The 18,618-nt window shown below is 43.3% G+C and overlaps 1 protein-coding gene across 1 annotated transcript in view; it reads left to right on the top strand.

Annotated features, from left to right (window-relative positions):
- LOC137866383 (protein AF-17-like) overlaps nucleotides 1–18,618 on the top strand; it is a 30,227-nt gene that overhangs the window by 8,364 nt on the left and 3,245 nt on the right. Inside the window, exons 6-18 of the mRNA XM_068702251.1 lie at nucleotides 5,279–5,372; nucleotides 5,809–5,916; nucleotides 6,291–6,380; nucleotides 6,477–6,624; nucleotides 6,715–7,497; nucleotides 8,023–8,222; nucleotides 8,995–9,112; nucleotides 9,311–9,377; nucleotides 9,713–9,861; nucleotides 15,508–15,708; nucleotides 16,520–16,596; nucleotides 17,204–17,574; nucleotides 17,751–17,865. Of these exons, the coding sequence (XP_068558352.1) occupies nucleotides 5,279–5,372; nucleotides 5,809–5,916; nucleotides 6,291–6,380; nucleotides 6,477–6,624; nucleotides 6,715–7,497; nucleotides 8,023–8,222; nucleotides 8,995–9,112; nucleotides 9,311–9,377; nucleotides 9,713–9,861; nucleotides 15,508–15,708; nucleotides 16,520–16,596; nucleotides 17,204–17,574; nucleotides 17,751–17,865 (2,521 nt within the window). The remainder of the gene's footprint in view (nucleotides 1–5,278; nucleotides 5,373–5,808; nucleotides 5,917–6,290; nucleotides 6,381–6,476; nucleotides 6,625–6,714; nucleotides 7,498–8,022; nucleotides 8,223–8,994; nucleotides 9,113–9,310; nucleotides 9,378–9,712; nucleotides 9,862–15,507; nucleotides 15,709–16,519; nucleotides 16,597–17,203; nucleotides 17,575–17,750; nucleotides 17,866–18,618) is intronic.

An 18,618-nucleotide genomic window follows, 5' to 3' on the forward strand; every position in this document is an offset into this window, starting at 1 on the left:
TCGTTTAGGCTATGTGTGACTTGTCGGTTCCAGCTTGAAGCTGTCCAGTCTGGTAGTTTACGGGTGAGCTTCTGGTTTTCCTCACAGTCATTTAATATGTCGAGACCCTTGACATGAGGCATGGCATCCTGACAGGCACTCAGAAAATCTGAGAAGCTTCTGAGTCCTTGAGCATCCTTAGCTTGAATCCTTGGCCAAATGGTGAGCTTCTCTCTGAATGCTCTCTGAATGGTGAATGGCTGGCCAAAGCGACGATTTAGCTTGTTCCAGGCATCCTGATAGGCCTCATCATCGTTTCGGAAGAAAGTGCCATCTAGCACCTGACGTGCTGGACCACCAACGTATTTCTTCAGATAGTAGAGTTTTTCAGCTGGAGCAATAGCCCTTTGGTTGATGAGTGAGGTAAATGCTGCTTTCCATTCAATGAATTGTATTGCATCACCACTGAAGATGGATGGCTCTGGAAGAGGGAGCCTATTTAAGACTATGCTGTCTTGAAAGACCTGAGCAAGAGAGGAAATGTCTGGATGAGAGGGTGTTGCAGCATGTGAATGAGGGACTGTGGTTACAGGCTCATTCTTTGAGTCCTTGTTCCTTTCGTTGTTAAGGCAGTCAGCGGCTTCACGTTCCATCTCTTCATCGTACACCTTAAGTTTGGCTTGAGCCGCCCACACTTCCTTTTCTGCCTGCAATCGCTCCAACTCCCGTTTTTGTGCCTCTAGAGCCTTCCGTTGCTGTTCCTCTAACTCACAGATCACTTCCCTTTGCCTTTCTTCTGCTACCATCATCTTATAATTTGCTTCCTTCACTGCAAGTTCAGCAGCTGCATCCACACGCTTAGCTGCCGTGGACGAAGTTATGGAGTGGTGTTCAGATTTGCTGTGACTTATAGAAGAAACAGCAGATCCGTAGACAGACTTTGCACATTCACGGTGGAACAGATCATGAAGGCGGCGTCTCTCCTGGTTCTCATTAAACTCACCTTCTTCGTCAATTGCTCTACTATAGGCGATACTGACAATTTCTGTGGTAACTGATTCACATACGTCTACTCGTCTTCTCACGTCAGTGGAAGGTGTCGCGAGATCTTGAATCTCGAAATACATGTTCATTATGTTATCCTTACTTTTCTTCAGCTCTTCAATGAGAGGCCAGAGCTCGCTCTCTGACATGTACGTCTTCAGCTGATCTCTTGCCTTACGTACATTGAGCTTCCATTTCTCATACATTGAGAGCAGCCTTTTTTCCTTTCTCTGGGCTTCTTCACCTTGCAGCGCAAGCATTTTCTCTGTAGACTTCCGTGCACGTTCAGAGCGTCGAGGACCTTCAGGTTGGTCATCATTTTTGTGAAGATTATCTTTCAGACAGGGTCTCTCAGATACATCTGTCAGTGAGAGGAGCTCACTCTGCAAATCTGGAAGTTCCTTAGTCTCCTTAACGCTACCTGACTCTGACATCATAAACTAAATTTCTTAAATTATTTAGTCAATAGAGAAACCTTTTATAAAACCATTGCAATAAACAGCATGAACTTATAGTATCGGATCAACAGTAGACAGTAACACAGTTGCGTTTGTGTGCATATGCTCAGATTACTGTAAATATTCAGGTAAGTACCGTGTTAACACAATTCTCAAAGTAATTGGAAGTGTCCAAAGAAGTAAAATGTTTGTAAGTAATAAGAGTCCATATGAATGTAAGCAACAGTGTCTTTCCTTTGCTGTAGATGAGCAGGTCTGTATGAAATGTTCACTGGTTCAGTCTAAAGGCTGTTCATGTGGAGCTCACCTTATTTCCTTATTTGCAGTACTGTAGACTGTGGGTAATAAAGGGGGGGGGGGGGGGGGGGCAGCAATGTCACTGAATGTGACCGTACTTGACCATTGCACCGAATCCATGAGAACACTACCAGAATAGCCGAAGTGGATCTCGTGCTGGCACCCGGGCACATGTAGCGCTAGATGAATCCATGTGGACAGCATGTGGCGACGTAGCAGCAGCAGGTAGCCGTGGAGACCCTCCGTCACGGCCCGTCAAGGAGGCAGCAAGTTGTCAGATCGGTGAGGGCGAAGCTCTTACTGTAGCGGACCCCAGCCGGACAATGGTGAAGCGTACTAATGTTTCCAGAGGCCTTTATTTATTTTTTCTCATTTAAACCAATCTCCAGAAAACACCGTAAGAGCTACGGAACAGATACAACATAAATGAGCTCTTACGAGTTTAAAAATTCCTTAAATACAGTTAAATATAGATGGGAGCATTAATTAAACATTTTCTCTAATATATATATATACATTTCAAAAGCACATGTAAAAAACGAAATATAGCATTAGCTTAAAATTACAGCTTAGTCATTTAGCTAACTCTCTTAAGCTAACATTAGCATCTAATTGAAACAGAAATACAATAAAACACACAATAAACACACAATACCTTGTTCCCGTTCCAGCTAGGTGCTTAACCGTTAATTAATAAACTAATATTGCAGAGGAATATTTATAACATCTTTTCGTCTGCACCGTCAATCTTTTTATCCAAATCCAAGTCAAACTACTATACTCTGACGAGTTGGATCTGCTTCCGGTTTCGCCAGAAGGACTTCAAAATAAAAGGACCCAAAACATAGAAAGGGCACTTACAAAATAAAGGCTAGCAGGAAGTGATTAACTTAGGTAACAAAGAAAAGGGTTTGTTGGAAATATTCACCTTACATATAACAGAACCTCATAAGAGTCCTTTACACACCCCAAGTTTTGAAAAACAGTCACGAGTATGAGCACGGAAGCAAAGTAATGAACTGGTGTGGATGGGGGCAGCAACATATTGAAGATGCATTAAAAAAGTCTATATTAGTTTAAGTGTACAATATATTTAGAATATTTTCACTGCTTTACCTTGCCATCAGGCAGCCCTCTTGCAGAACACAGGAGTTGCTGGTCTACAGCAACCTCAATCGGTTAGTTTGTTTGTGTTATTGTGTGACTTCGGTGAATCCGAACTAACCATTCAAATTTCACCAAAGTCACACAATAACAAAAACTACGATCAAGGCGTAATCTGATTTTAGATACACATGATTGATTTTTCTTGTTGACTGATGCAATTAGTTGTGAAACAGCCCCAGAATTAATGGCCTGCTGCAGTCCACAGTTGGTCACAAAATGCTGGTATGCGTTTCCCTTAGCTCAGGGGTCGGCAACCTTTACTATCCAAAGAGCCATTTTGCCCTACTTTTCTCCAAATAAAATTTGTCTGGAGCCGCAAAAGCTATTTGATATCACAGCTTATAAAGTTTTATATATAGCTATATTATATCTACAAAAGCTATAGTTTGTTGTATTTATGAAATTATAGAACAAGAATAAAGACAATTCTTGATATTTTATTGCTATTTCACCTGTGATAACAATATCAAACTCTTAAGAAGAGGAGAAAAAAACGTACTCAGTTTGCTGCAGCAGTTGAGAAATTGCTCTTTTTCGCTCATCTCCAGCGTGATACTTTTCAGCAAATGTGTGCTTTTTCTGGAAGTGTTTTTCTACATTACATTCTTTGTTGTTTGCTAATTTCTCGACACATTTCAAGTAGGGCTGCAACAACGAATCGATAAAATCGATTATTAAAAGCGTTGGCAACAAAGTTCATTATCGATTCGTTGTGTCGCGCGATTATTACGCCACTCGATAACTCGCGGAGATGTTTGAGTATAAAAAAAGTTGAGATTATTTTAATAATCGATTAATCTGTCGATTATTTTTTTCGATGAATTGGCGGGGAAAAGGCGAGTGAATAAAAACGTGTCTTTAGTCTTGCAAACTATACCACCCCTGCTTTACTACTGTTATTAACGAGCTAACGCTAACTTGTCATGCTTGTCAAGCTGAATAACGAGTAAACACCAGCACCAGAAGAGCTGATGAAGGGACGTTACGTTCCTCACTTCAAAACGGAACAGTAGGATTCTGTAGTGACTAACCTGCTGTTGAACTCCCTTCCTCCTCATCAAGGACTCCAACATGTTCACGTTTTAGGTGCTGAATCATCACCGTGGTGCTCCAGTGCCATGCCATGTCGCTTTTGCATATCTTGCAATTAACACACTTTTTCGATTGATTTAGTGTGAAATGCTCCCACACCTTGGATGACTTAGGTCGTACTGATTTCTCTGCCTCCGCCGTGTGTTTCAGAACAACGTTACGGGTCTCTCCGATGGTCTTTCCTCTACCTCCGCTCTGCTCCGCGCTCAACTCAACTTTTATTGTTATACTCAAACATCTCTGTGACTTATTGAGTGGCGTAATAATCGCGCGACGCAACGAATCGATAATAAAATTCGTTGCCAACGCTTTTAATAATCAATTTTAATCGATTTTATCGATTCGTTGCTGCAGCCCTAGTTGTATATAATATGAGCAACAAATTGGACCCGCTCAAGGATCTGTAGCCAAGATTAGGGACCACTGTTTCTATATTAACTGTTTGCCCAATTTAAATCACTGACAAGTAATTAGTGGATGAAAAAGTATTCAGATCCTTCACTGCAGTAAACGTACTAATACTGATGAAACAATCCATTACGAGTAAATACCTGCATTCAGAACTTTAGTCAAGTATGTTATTATCAGCAAAATGTACTTTAAGTGCAGAAAGTAAAAGTACACGTACAGTAAGTACATTATTACTGCATGGGTAGTGCAATCTGAAAATCTCTGAAAATCTGAGTCTGTCACAGTGATATCCGGTCTATCCAAAGACAAGGATTGTAACCAATTAGATGTAGAGACTGGGTCCGCCCACTTACCGTCAAAAAGAAAAACTGCGAGCAAGCGAGCTGAGTAAAGTTTCGCGAGCGAGCGAAAGTCCCTCTCGCGCGAGCGAGGGAGAGGGACTTTCGCGAGTGTGGGAGGGAATTTTGCCCGCGGAGTGATGTAAAAGCGCTCGACAAAGTAAAATACGCCCGCGGCTGTTTGATTTGCGCGCGTGCGTGAATCTAATTTGCGCTCTCGAATTTTGACAGTGACTTGCCTTCATATAAAACATTTATTATTTTGGCGGCGTGTCCAGCGGCGTTACCAGCCCTACGGAGTGGACGTCCTGTTTACACAGTTTACAAAATCAATCCTGGAATATAGTTCAGCACAGATTTCTGTGTGCTGAGATCTGACATTTTATCCATCCTGTCTTGATCAATGACAAAAGCTCTCAGGTCTGTGTGTGTGTGTCTGTGTGTGCTCTCCTGTTTCCTCTCCTGTCTGACCCTGTAACACCCTGCATTCAGTGCTCAGATGGCAGGTCTGCTGTGCGAGGAGGAAGGCCCAGAAGCTGACAACGTGAAGTATTGCGGCTACTGCAAGCACCACTACAACAAAATGGTAAGATGGACCACAGTCTAAAGGCTGCAAACCAATGTCATCCCACACATCGCATGAATCAAGACATTTTAAGAGTTATTGACATTTTAACAAGTACTGATGAAAATGATGGCAGTTACAATCATCAGAGATAAAAGTCCTTACCCATAATCTCCTCTTAAATGCACGGTGAAGTGTTAAATCTGCCAGTTAACACTAAACATAACTGCTAAACTTTATATTACCACCTCCTCAAACGAGTAGTTTATTTGTATGTTTCAGTCTCAGCAGCCTAATAATCAAATTGAGTTAGCATCTTGTTTTCACCTCATTATAAAGTCTGGCTTGTGACTGACGTATCCGTCCCATCAACATCCCGGGGTGAAGGATGCCACGCAGCTCTTAAGTTTTATTTGTTGTTGAGACCATGCTTACTTCTTCCTTTTGGATTTTACAGCAGAAGAAGTTACGCTCCAGTGAAAATACAAGTAGCTCCTTCAGTCATGTCCGGGGGCGCTCAAGCTCTCCACCACTAGACAAACATCATCACCACAGACAGAGGAAGGTAAACGCTAGTGTTGATGGGTGTAACTGTAAGGGCCAAGTGTGCTAATTACCCAAAGGTTTGCATTGAATATCTGGTCAGATTTGTAGTCATGTTTACACATTCTTTGACCAGTAAGCTTCTAATGTAAATGAAAACGTTCAACAATTTTACAGAGGTGAAGTTCTTGTCTGTCTGCTTGTGTTAAAGCAACATTATCATTTGAGAACTATTGATTTTTTTAAGTGTTTTGTGGTTTTACATTATAAGGTTTTTAAAATGGAGATTTGGTACACAAATGGTATCATATTGGCACTACTTTAAAAAAATAACTCCTCGTAGGACCTGGTTTGAGTCTTAACATACCTGAGCCCTGTGTATTTATGTCTATTCAGAGTCATAAGGACAAGATTCGGCAAAAAGAGCGCCACAAGAAGTCCTCTGACAGCCTGGGATCTTCAGTGACGACCAGCAGTATAGAAAAGGTATGAAAAGCCAACCCACAGGATGACTTGTGACATGTTGGGCCCTTTGACTAGTAGACGAGCTAATCTAGTTATAACCTGTGTGTTTTGGTAAAGATATCCTCCAGTCACCACAGCAGCAAGGACAGTGAAGGAAAGTCCAAGAAGCTGAGCTCACACAGTCACGGTCATCGCAGTAAGAAGACGGGAAGCACTGGCAAGAGCTGCTCCTCCTCCTCCTGCTCCTCCAGTCCATTCAACACTGGTACAATGTGCAGAATGAAAGAGGAGACAGAGTGAAATGTTGACACATCGTGTATTTGAATTTGACTATCACTTTGTGTTTCTATTGGAGGTGGCTCACTGTCTTCCGCTCAGGATTTCCATTCGTTCTCATCATCCTCGCGCCTGGAGCGTGAACACGACCAAGGGGCCGACAACCACAGTGGTGAGGAGCGTAAGGAACGCCACAGAAGGCCAGCAGTCCAGGAGGAGGAGGAGAACGAAGAGGACGATGAAAAGGCCGAGGACAAAGATGAGGAGGAGGACAGTAAATACCACAAGCCACCAGCTTTGACTCCTGCTGATGGCCCACTGGCAGGGTCACAGGGTCACGACAGGTCGGAGGGCAACTCAAGCCCTTTCGAGAACAAGGTTACTATTTCTACCTTTGGGTCCATCATGCGCATCACCTCTTCGTCGGGGCTGGGCAGCAGTAGCAAGATCCGGAAGATCTCCTCCTCCGGGGACTACAAGCCCTCCAAGAGTCTTTGTAAGCCGTCGCAACTGAGCACGCCGCCCATCCTGGAGGAGGCGGCCCAGGAGGACAAAGCCACGCCTCCGCCGCTGCCCAGAGAGAGGCGGCACCGCGGCAACAAGAAGAGCAGCCATGGTCCAGGGCGGCCACGGGGCAGCAAGAACCGAGAGAGGAGGGAAGAGGAGCATCACCACCACCATCACCGTGCAGCGCCGCCTCCTCCAGCCTTAACCTCCTCGCTGTACACAAGCCCATCTTCCATCCCTCACCCTGCCTTCCCCTCCACGCTGCCTCCCACAGCCATCTCTTCTTCCTCTTCTTTCTCCTCCTCCTCTGCCAGTGTTTTTTCCACAAGCCGTGGCAACTCTCTGCTCAACTCTGGTGAGTTTAAGTAAGTGAGTGGGTGTGTGTGGTAGCTATCTAGCTTCCTGTGTGTGAGAGCGTGTGTGTGTGTGTGTGTGTGTGTGTGTGTGTGTGTGTGTGTGTGTGTGTGTGTGTGTGTGTGTGTGTGTGTGTGTGTGTGTGTGTGTGTGTGTAAAGATCACTTTGTTGTGTTCATTTGCAGCCTGCTTTTAAAGTGGTGAAATGTTTCCATTTCACATGTTCTATGTCAGCGCCACCGTAGCAGCTTATCTGTACATCAGAACCTCAGAGTGTACTGTTAAAGTACATGCCACTGTTTCCATTCACAGGGTTTTAAAATTCAGAATAATGTCCTAGATAGTGTTTTTTGTGTGTGCTGCACATATCTCTGAGTGCTAGATTTCCTGCCCTACTTACAGATTGAGTCTCTCGTGTGCACAAACGCTCGGCTGCCATGTGTTGTTGTCTTTTGGGGGTCTTCTAACTTCTGAGATGAAAATATGAATAAATATCTTTTTTTCTTTTATCTTCCCCATCCCTCAGGTATCTACTCCAGTCTAAAGGACCCTCTTGCACTGGGCGGGGGTGTCTGCAGTACCCCTCTCTCCCTGGGTGGAGGGGTGTGTAATACCTCCTTGTCCCTGGGAGGGGGCATGTGTAGCACCCCTCTCTCCTCAGGACTCCTTACTTCCCACGTCTCCTCACTCTCACTTCCGTCAGTCAATGCTGTCTCAAACACACAGGTATTTCAGAGAGTCAGCATTAAGGGTCGCAGGGGGAACTGTTTTGTCCACTTATTATCAGTACCACTGCAGAGCTGCCATGCCTGGTGTTTATCTCTGTGTCTGGGACAATATCTACTTGTTGTGTTATTTGTTAGTACTGCATAATTATAGAGGTGAAACCATTAGTCAACAAATTATTTAGCTGGTCCACAGAAAACTAATCTGCAACTACTGTGACAATTGATAAATCATCATTTAGTTATTTTTCAAGCCAAAAAAACAGCTTATCAATTGTGAGGATTTACTGCTTTTCTTTGTCAGTGAAGTAAATCTCTTAAGGGTTTGGACAATCAGTTGGATAAATTAAGCAACATCTCCTTAAAATTAAAATGCACATTTTTTACAGTTATCTGACTTTCTTTCTTTATTATTTGATTATTATTATTATTATGAATTATTTCTTCCCGTAGACAAAACAATTTAATATATCAAGACATTTTAATTTTTTACTCCATTACTTTACGCTTTTATCCAAAGCGACTTACAATTCAGTATCTATCTATACACCGCAGGCACAGCTACGGGAGCAATTTTGGGGTTAAGTGTCTTGCTCAAGGACACATTGACATGAGTCTAGCAGAGCAGGAGCCGGGGATTGAACTGCCGACCCTCTGATTGAAAGCGCCTGCTGTTCTTATTTGACCTTTTCTTTTTTTTCACCTGTAGTGTGCATCAGTCGTATAAAGAGATTTATTTTTTCGGCCAGATGTTGACGTTCATTGTCTCGTAGGTCCATCCAGGTTCCAGCACCAGCTATGGCCTGACCTCCACTCAGCCGTTCGCCAGCTGTCTCTCCACAGCCCCGACACTGCCACCACTACTGACCCAATCCCAGTCCTCACTGCCAGGTGAGCGGGAAATCAGGGTTCAGAGATCAACATGATTTATTTGCATTTGTTGAGAAACTGAAGCTAGTTTTAGATTAGCTTCTTCTGACACATATATTCCTACCTTTGTCAGAATCCGACATGCTTTAAATCTCTTTAATTTGTACCACCTTTCATTAAATAGAAGTAAAGTTCACGGCGCTTTGTCCCAATTTTCAGAGTCCGACCTCGACGACTGTCGCTTTCCGTGTCAGGGGAACTCACCAAGAGAGAGTCTTTCTTCACAGTATGTCTCATTTCATCTTTATTGGTATTTTTAATGCTAAGTCGTGGACATTACACAATTTTACATCCTTACTGAAAATATGTGAGCGAGTAGTAAAACACGTCTCTTTGTTGCATCAAAGGAAACATCATTTTGATAAAGTTTCCCTGTACTGTAGCTGTTGTCAGATCAGTTTCTATTTCTGTAACCAGTAACAGGAAAAGGAGGCAAATAGCAGCATTAGAAAGAAATAGTAACCACAGCCACAGGGTTTTGCTGGTGATTTCCCAGCGTTGCTGCAGCAATGACTTTCTTTCTGACTCCTTGTTGGGTTTCTTCTCCTCCTCCACACGTAGGTCTCCTATGAGCTGTCTTCCTCTTCTGTTTGACCAGAGGGATGGGTTGAGTGCAGGAGTCAGAGCCCGTCCCGAGAACGTCCCTCCAGCCAGCTCCCACATTGAGCTCCTGCTGGAGAAACACGGCAATGGAGAGATGGGAGTTAACAGTGAGTTACACGAACCACTGGTTACCACGTGGCTCCAAGACAAAACTCCAAAAATGATTTGTTAATTTTGCCTAAATTAGGGGGTACTTTCACCTTGTAAGGTCTCTTAAAAAAATAATTTGAATCAAACAATGTGAGAAGAGGAAATCACCTCACAGCTAGTGGTCACAGTAAACTAGACATGGTAAAAAGAAAAAAAATAGCATTTATAATCTGGACAAGATTCTGTTTACCTGCTCTCACTGTGCAGTTCTCTGTGCGAACATGACCTGATACTATTTAGTAGGGCTGTACCGAATAGTTTGAAGCTTCATTCATCACGTTTACATTCAAATTATAAATCAACATTTGAATGCTGCGCAGTTTGTTTGATTGTTTTGTTTTTTGCAAGTCTGTTTAAATTCTGTCCTGTATTTCAGGACAGTTGCGGATAAAGATTAGTCTACTCTAATATTAGTATTGTAACGGGTGTAGTAAGGACCCAGTGTAGAACTCCTCCGAGGCCTCCGAGTCAGAGTCCCCAGCCGGGTGGGTGGAGGAGGTCTGGCGGTAGGGTTCCTTTGCCCCGGAGGAAGGGCCCTCATAGTCTGTACCGGGAACCTGCTGGGTCTTTCTGGCAGGTGTCTTGGTCCTGGATGGTTGTTCTGGGTGCTGCCGATGAAACCTGGCTATGGTTCGGGGGTCGGAGATGTTACGAGCCGGCACCCATTGCCTCTCTTCCGGACCGTATCCTTCCCAGTCAACCAGGTACTGAAGACCTCGCCCCCAGTGGCGGGAGCGAAGCAGGCAATGAACCGTGTAGACAGGGCCTCCTTCGACGAGGCGAGGGGGCGAAGGAGGAGGAGCAGCTGTCACCAATGGACTCTCCTGGACAGGTTTGACCTTGGATACGTGGAGTGTGGGGTGGGTGCGCATGGCTCTGGGGAGCTTGAGCCTCACCGCCGCCGGGTTAATGATCCTCTCGATCTCGAAAGGCTCGATGAATCTAGGGCCCAGTTTTCTGGACTCCGACCGCAAGGGTCCCGAGTCGACAACCACACCCTCTGACCCACCTGGTAGATGGGGGCTGGAGTGCGGTGTTGATTAGCTGCTGCTGCGTAGCGGTCAGCAGACCGGAGCAGGGTTTCTCGAGCCTTCGTCCAGGTCTGGTAGCAGCGGCGGATGAAGGTCTGAACTGAAGGGCAGGAAATCTTCTCCAACGCGGGTAACAGGCGACTGTCGGGAATTGAGCCTCTTGGCTGTGCGGATGTACTCCAGGTTCTTATGGTCGGTCCAAACCAGAAATGGGAGCTTGTTCCCCTCCGACCAATGCCGCCACTCCTCCAGGGCCAGCTTCACTGCTAGTAATTCTGGGTTACCAATGTCATAGTTTCTCTCGGCAGGGGAAAGCCGACGCGAGAAAAAGGCGCAGGGATGGAGCTTTTGGTCAGTGGCCGAGCGCTTTGACAGAACACCCCCAGCCCCTATGTCGGAGGCATCCACCTCCACCACAAATTGTCTGTCCGGATCCGGGACTTGGAGGATAGGTGCTGAGGTGAACCTGAACTTCAGGTTCTGGAAGGCCTCTTTGGCTGCAGAGGTCCACAGGAAAGGGATCTTGGAGGAGGTGATGGCAGTGAGTGGGGAAGCGACCGCGCTGTAATTCCTGATGAACCTCCGATAGAAATTGGCGAACCCCAGGAAACATTGAAGTTGCTTGCGGGAGTTGGGGACAGGCCAGGTAGTGATGGCAGCAACTTTAGCGGGGTCCATCTGGATGTTGCCCTGGGAAACGATATATCCCAGGAATGAAACCGTGGGAACATGAAACTCACACTTCTCCGCCTTCACAAACAGGGAGTTCTCCAGTAGGCGTTGAAGCACGGACTGGACGTGGTGCACATGTTCCTCTTGGTTCTTGGAGAAGATCAAGATGTTGTCGAGGTAGACAAATATGTGCCAGTCCAAGGTTCTGATTCGCCAGGTTGTGGCTAATCTCGGCGGTGTTGGTGACCACCATGGTCTCGGTTCGCTGCATCGCCTCTTCGATTGCCTCGAGCCGGGCCCATGCCGTAGTGTCGTCTGCTGGATCCATGTTATGGCCAGATCGTACTGTAGCAGGTGTAGTAAGGACCCAGGAGCAGTACTACAAACACCAGGGATGATTTGAATCAAAGCTTTATTTTCTTCATAACACACAACAGGTAGAATCTTCACAGGAATACAGCGGCAGTCTCTCGTGGTCAGGGACAGAAGGCTGAGTAAATTACCGGGGCAGAGGCAAGGCGGGGTAGTCACAAACAGGCAGGGTCGGTAACGGGGAATCAGTCCAAAGGGAAACGCTGGAAGGTCTTGCATTGAAGCGGAGAACATTCTGGCAGTGAGTGTGTGTGTGTGTGTGTGTGTGTGAGACTGGGGTCTAAATAGTAGGTGCAGCAGAGAGAGCAGGTGAGAGTGATTGGGCTGGAGAGGTGGGTGTGACTAACAGGTGCACTGAATGAGCTGATTAGGTGAGTGAGAGATAGAGTGACATGAGAGAAGCAGAGCTGTGACAAGTATTCAGGGTTCCCGCGAATCCTTTTTAAAAAATCTTGAAAGGCATCAAATTCATTCATCTAAAAATAAGGCCTTAATTGGTATTACAATATCTTAAATAAATCTTTCAAAATTCTTAAAAATGCTAAGACTTCGGAAGTAGGATTTTATTAATTCCTTTTACATTGCATTTATTAATTCCTTTTACATTGCATTGCATTTACATTACATTGCAATTTCAAAATCTATTTTTTACCTCTCGTATTAATTTCACACAGATCAAGAAAGCGTAACAATAAAAAAAAATGTAATTGTAAAGTTGGTCTTAAATTTATTTCGGAGTAGTATGAAAAAGTCTTAAACCTTGCATTCAGTTGTGGGAGTCTTTTACCATTTGTAGATTTATATTCCAGTGTTGGCTGCGTGTCAGTGATGCGCTGACTTTTTATCACAGGTTTAGACAGGCGGTTGATAAATTAGCATTCTGAATAAGTTATTAATAACTTAGAGAGGTGGAAGGTGGACTATTGCATGCACTGTCTCTTCCCCTCTGTCTGTCTCTCTCTGCTCAGTCCACACACCAGACTGTATCTAACTTTATACATACAGTCTTTGATCCGCACCTACATTCTTAATGTTGACGACACTGATGAGTCATATATTCATTTAAGAAAGTCAATTTAATTTTAAGGTCACTGTGATGTCACAAAACACGTTTTTGGCCATAACTCAAGAATGTATATGCTAATTATGAGAATTTCACACAAATGTCTAAAATGATTGAAATTTTTGCCAGACATGGATGGAGTTTGCATGGATGTTGACTTGTTTGACTGGTTGGCAGAGGCATGCAACCGCAAGGAGGTAATTCTAGTTTTTTTTTTTTTAAGGGGATGATGTCATAAAATATGACGGCAGGCATTCCAAGCTTCTTTAGAAAACCTCAATAGACACTTTGAATGTAAAAACAAAATGACATTCGGTACAGCCCTACTACTGATGATGAGTGTGCCTGTAGACGCTGTTGGGGACAAACAATAGCACAGCAAGAGATGGCATGCTGTGACAATATTGTGCAGTCTGCACCTTAAATATATTTCTCTATACCCCAGGTAAAGTTCACTTAACGAGTGTTAACTGCTGTTCCACTCTGCAAAAATGAGAGAGAAGTGGGTTTGTTCTCCCAGTCTGTGATGCAGGGCACGCTGCACTGATAGCGCCATAGAAAATCAATTAGAAAGCATTTAGAGGGTGGGGTTGAATTCCTACTTCAGACCTGATGGCACTGCTTTGAAGTAATACTAGGTCTAAGAGCAAGTCCAGGAACCACCAGTTAATGTCAGCACTTTCTATTCCGGATTGAAGTGTAATTTCTGTATCTTTGGCAATAGTTTATAGAAAAATGTGGTGGAGTTACAAATGTTTTTTTCAGAACTATTTTATCTTAGTTAAACATGTAGTATTTTCTCATATAGTATTTTCAAATTAACTCCAATAGCAGCAACTGTAAGCGTGTAATAATGGTATTGCATTGAAACTGCCAACCTTTAAAGCCTGTATATACCTGTAGTCCACCATAAAACCTAGGTCTTTCTACATATTCTTCTTGATTAGACCCTTAATCCAGGAAAGGACTGTGTGGGTGTGTTCACACTCAAAGCGACTGACGTCTCCCTCATTCTCCTGTTATCTTTTTTGTTAAGGTGGGACATCTTAGGACTCCCTACATCAGGGGTCATCAACTACATTTGTCTAAGGGCCAGAATTTCCCGAAGCAGACACAGTGGGGGTGGGACTCTAAAATAAATCATATGTATTTATTTAGCCTATTGATTCATGTGATTTTTATTAGCCCATATCAGTGTAAACAGACTCCAAAAAACATGGGAAATTCATATTGATAACTAGACACTTAACTAGAAAATACTCTCAATCCTCCGCCAAGGAGGCAGACCACTGAGGACTGATGGTTAAAATCTGTAATTGGGACGAAAAAATAAATGAACCAAGACATTAAATATGAGCTACGCATTTATGATATATATTCGCTTTACATATCCTAGGTACTCATTCCATTTATGATATATATTCGCTTTACATATCCTAGGCCACTGTTATTCAGTGCGCAACCAACGAAGCACGCACAGCTTTGTGAGTGAGGTAGGCCTGACTCCTGCATCTGGTTGTGTAGGCTCCTTGCTAATAATGCGCTGACATAGATTTTTATGTCTTTAGTAGGGTCTTACGCACATATTTGGGGTTGGTAAATCTTCCTAATAATATGATTTCCTTCTCAGTTGTTTACGGTTGCTTCATTATACAAAGAGAAAATTGCTAGATATCCAAAATACCAGATCGCATTCTTTTCCATTAATATTCTGCGGGCTGAATGAGTAGGCCACCAGTTGGCAATCATTGGCCTACACTAATTAGTTTCTAGTGAGCAGTAAATTGACATGTCAGACACTTACCAATCATTTGTAGGGCTGTCCCCTCTTTGGGATAGATATTTCCCCATGCATTAGATTGTTTAACCATAACTAATTTATCCTGATGCATACATTAAATTAATGGGAATATTGTAAAATCAGTTCTGAGTAGTCTGTTTATTGACTTTAACAACATACTTTCAATAATGACAGATACCGACAAATTTTGAATTTTTAACTGATTTACAGGAAAAAAAATAGTCACGTATTTTATGTTATTTACCGATTACTTTGACCTCCTGGAATCAGCTGAATGTATTAAGTGGATATTTCATAATAAATGATATTCCAGTCATCACAACTGGTTGAAGTCCGCTATACAATACATTTCAGAATACATTAGTGTCAATATGATTCATAGATGCAAGTATAGAGGAGTAAGTATAAATCCTCTCTGTCCATCTGTGGCATCGACTAGTTGGATTTTTTTTTTAAACTGTGACACCTAAAAATTTTGAGCACAGCAACTCACACTTAGTAGATATGTGTATATGTAGTGGTCTTCCCATGCACGTTGTAGTCCAATTCATTTGGATACTTCTTGTCCGCATCACATCCCACCCCAAAATGCAGTCAAATAATGGACCTCGACTGAAATGCGGTTTCTGTATGATGACGCGTCTGTCCTCCCTCCTTCTTGTAGTTGTGGAGATGCTCCAGTCACTCCACTCCCTGCAGCAGGAGAACCAGCGCCTCCAGGACCAGATCCTCAGCCTGACGGCAAAGAAAGAGCGGCTGCAGCTGCTCAACACGGATCTGGCCGTGTCTTTCCCTCCACCCTTTCACTCCGCCCACGGCCCCATGCACACCTCTGCCCAGATCAACTTCCTGTCATCCTCCCACGGTCAGATTCTTTATCTCCTCTACCCACTTTCATATCAAAACCTTAGGACACACACTATTACTATGATTTCAGGTAGTACACTCCCCATCTACTTTTCACCTGCAGTACTATTTCCTCCTTCCTCCCCTCAAAACAGCCACCTGTATGTAGAATTTTTTTAAACCTCACTCTATTAAGGCCGGGGGGTGTGACAAATATACAATGCAAAAATGCAAAATACTCTCCCCTGCATATTTTGCATCAAAACTATTCATACCGGCAGCGATGCAAATTTGCAAAACTTGCAACACTTGTTCAATAACATGTCCAGATACTGGTGGTGGCTGATGAAGCTGATGAAAAGGGACAGCAGCAGGATGATAGGCTAACGATGTAATTGTGTTGTTGTGCTATTGGATAAAGGACACCAGCTCATCAGAACAGCTGATATCATGATTGACAGCCCCAAACAATGACAGCAAGGAAATGATGAGTGAGCATGCGTGAGAGGAGTCAATGGCAGATGCATAAGAAATAAGCTTAACTAACTTCTGCACTGGAAATCGGCACATGGTTTCTGATTTTGATAACTGAAGCAATGTTCCGCAATCCCATAAATCAATCCAGCAGATTTCCCATGAAATCATGCCTTGCAGCACAAAAATAACACATGTTGTAAAATGCAGTGTAGAGGCCACAGAGAAGATGTTGTGATTATTTTTTGATGTGGAAATGTGATATGTAAAGCATTTTAACATCAATTTAATAAAAAAAAAAAAAAAAAAAGCAATTTGTAGTTTTCACCCTGTCTTTGTGCCTCTCTTTTCCTTAGACCCCCTGAGCACCAATAAGAGTCCCCTGTCCAAAAGCTGCTTCCTGAATGACACCTCCTTTGCTACCTCGTCTGAGGTGAGAACCTGTAGAACCGTTTCTTACCTTGAACACACCATACAAAACCGTACTGAATAGTTCCAAGCCTCAATCATAACATTGGTATTTAAATTTGAACTCAGCTTTTTTGAGATCAGGCACTAATATAATACACTAATATTATTAGTATTATACTGTTTAGATGTTTAAATTAGATTCCAGTTGTGGCTGCGTTGTACAGTTTCTGACTTGTGTGATCGAAATATTTCCAAAACCTACAGAGTGCAGTAAAAATGCATTTAAAAAAGATAAATTAATCCATATTTGTTGGCATTTAGCCTTTCATAAACAATGCTCCCCTTCTTGATTCACAAAAAGGGAGGCACATACCTGTATTCTAGCAGCAATGTAAGAGCGCCATAAATTATATTTTCATAACCACAGTAACGCAAACAATATTGTTTTCCTTCGACGGCGTCATAAGATAGGACGGCAGACATTCAAAGCTTCTATTGCAAACCGCAATAGAAGCTTTGAATGTGATTTTCAGTACAGCCCCACTGTAAATCTCATTGCACTGAATTCACATCAAAAGCAAAAGCTCAGAGCTAAATTGCTACAATGCTTTTTCATGTGTTTGTTTCAGGAGCTCCACTCTGGTAGTCCGTCCCGCAGTAGCTCCTCCCTCTCCTTCCAAAGTACTCCTCCTCCTCAGCAGAGCCCTGCCTCCTTCAGCCAGCCCCTGCTGAATGGCCTGAGTCGAGGTTTGAGCGATGGCTTGGGGCCCATCGGTCAGGCTGTCAGCTCCTCTTTGCCCATGGTGGGCGGGCTCATGTCGTCCCTGGCAGGAAGTCCTCAGCTGAATATGAACGGCGTGCTGGGCAGTCTGAACGGTGTGATCCAGTCTCCTGTGCAGAACGCCCCTCAGCCCACACTCCCCGCTTTGCGCCCCCAGCCTCCACCGCTCAACCCCCAGGCACTGGCACAGGGCTTTCAGCTGCCCAAGAGTGTGAGCCCGTATGTACCAAGTCTGTCTTTAAATCAGCCGAGGGAGAAATCCACTTTGAAATACATTCTTGTTTTGTTTCAAGGCTCTGACATTATGTCCGGGATAAGTAATGTAATTGTTTGGACAGATCAGTGTTGCATCGTGTGGTTTGTAATGTGGCCGTGTGTCGTTGCTTGTGTTTCAGGTCTTCTCTCCTGACAGAGCAGCAGAAGCAGCTTCTTCTCGAGCAGCAGCAGCAGCAGCAGCAGCAGCAACAGCAGCAGCTCCAGCAGTTCCTCACCTCACAGAACTTCACTCCTGTAATGATTCACACTTTGTCATATTCTCACCAGTTTTTTTTTCACAATGTACATTTTCTCATAGAATCTGATCAAGATGTCTCTCTTTTGATACACTGGTGATTCAGAGTATTCTGGCATTATTTGTTTACATATACTCAGGAAGACAAAATGTCTGTAGGCAGATTTTGTTACTTTTGGACAGAGGCTAGCGGTTTCCTCCTCTTGGCAGACTTTTTGCTAAGCTAAGCGAACTATGCTGGCTCTAGCTTCATATTTAATATACAGACTTGAGAGCAATACTGATCTTCTCATCTAACAAACAGCAATAAGTGTATTTCCCAAAATGTCAAACTATTCCTTTTAATGAAAGTAAATTTAACCTGTGTCCGAATCAACCCAATTTATTTTAATAATTAACCAGAATTAGGAGTAATTTGTCTAATACAAAAGTAGTGCTCCTTCTTATTTTGTCTTACTCTAAGAAACTTCCTGTCATTAGTCTTTAGACAAAATTTATAATCAAACATGACACTAATGATAAGAAGCACAATGCTTAAATATTAACTATACAAAGGGTTAAGATGGGAAATATTGTCAATTCATAGCAATTACATTTTAGGATTAATATTGGGGTAACAGTGTCTCCAGTAGTTTGAGGTTAACTAGCTGCTGAAGTTATGAGTCACTGTGTGACTCCTTTTGAACAACAGGAAACTAGCCACCATGAGTGTTCCTATTTGACTTGCAAACTGATAAAAGTCTGGTGGAGTT

Source organism: Cebidichthys violaceus, unplaced genomic scaffold (assembly GCF_023349555.1).
Source record: "Cebidichthys violaceus isolate CVI_PGR_0920_01 unplaced genomic scaffold, fCebVio1.0.p SCAF_82, whole genome shotgun sequence".
Taxonomy (NCBI): domain Eukaryota; kingdom Metazoa; phylum Chordata; class Actinopteri; order Perciformes; family Stichaeidae; genus Cebidichthys; species Cebidichthys violaceus.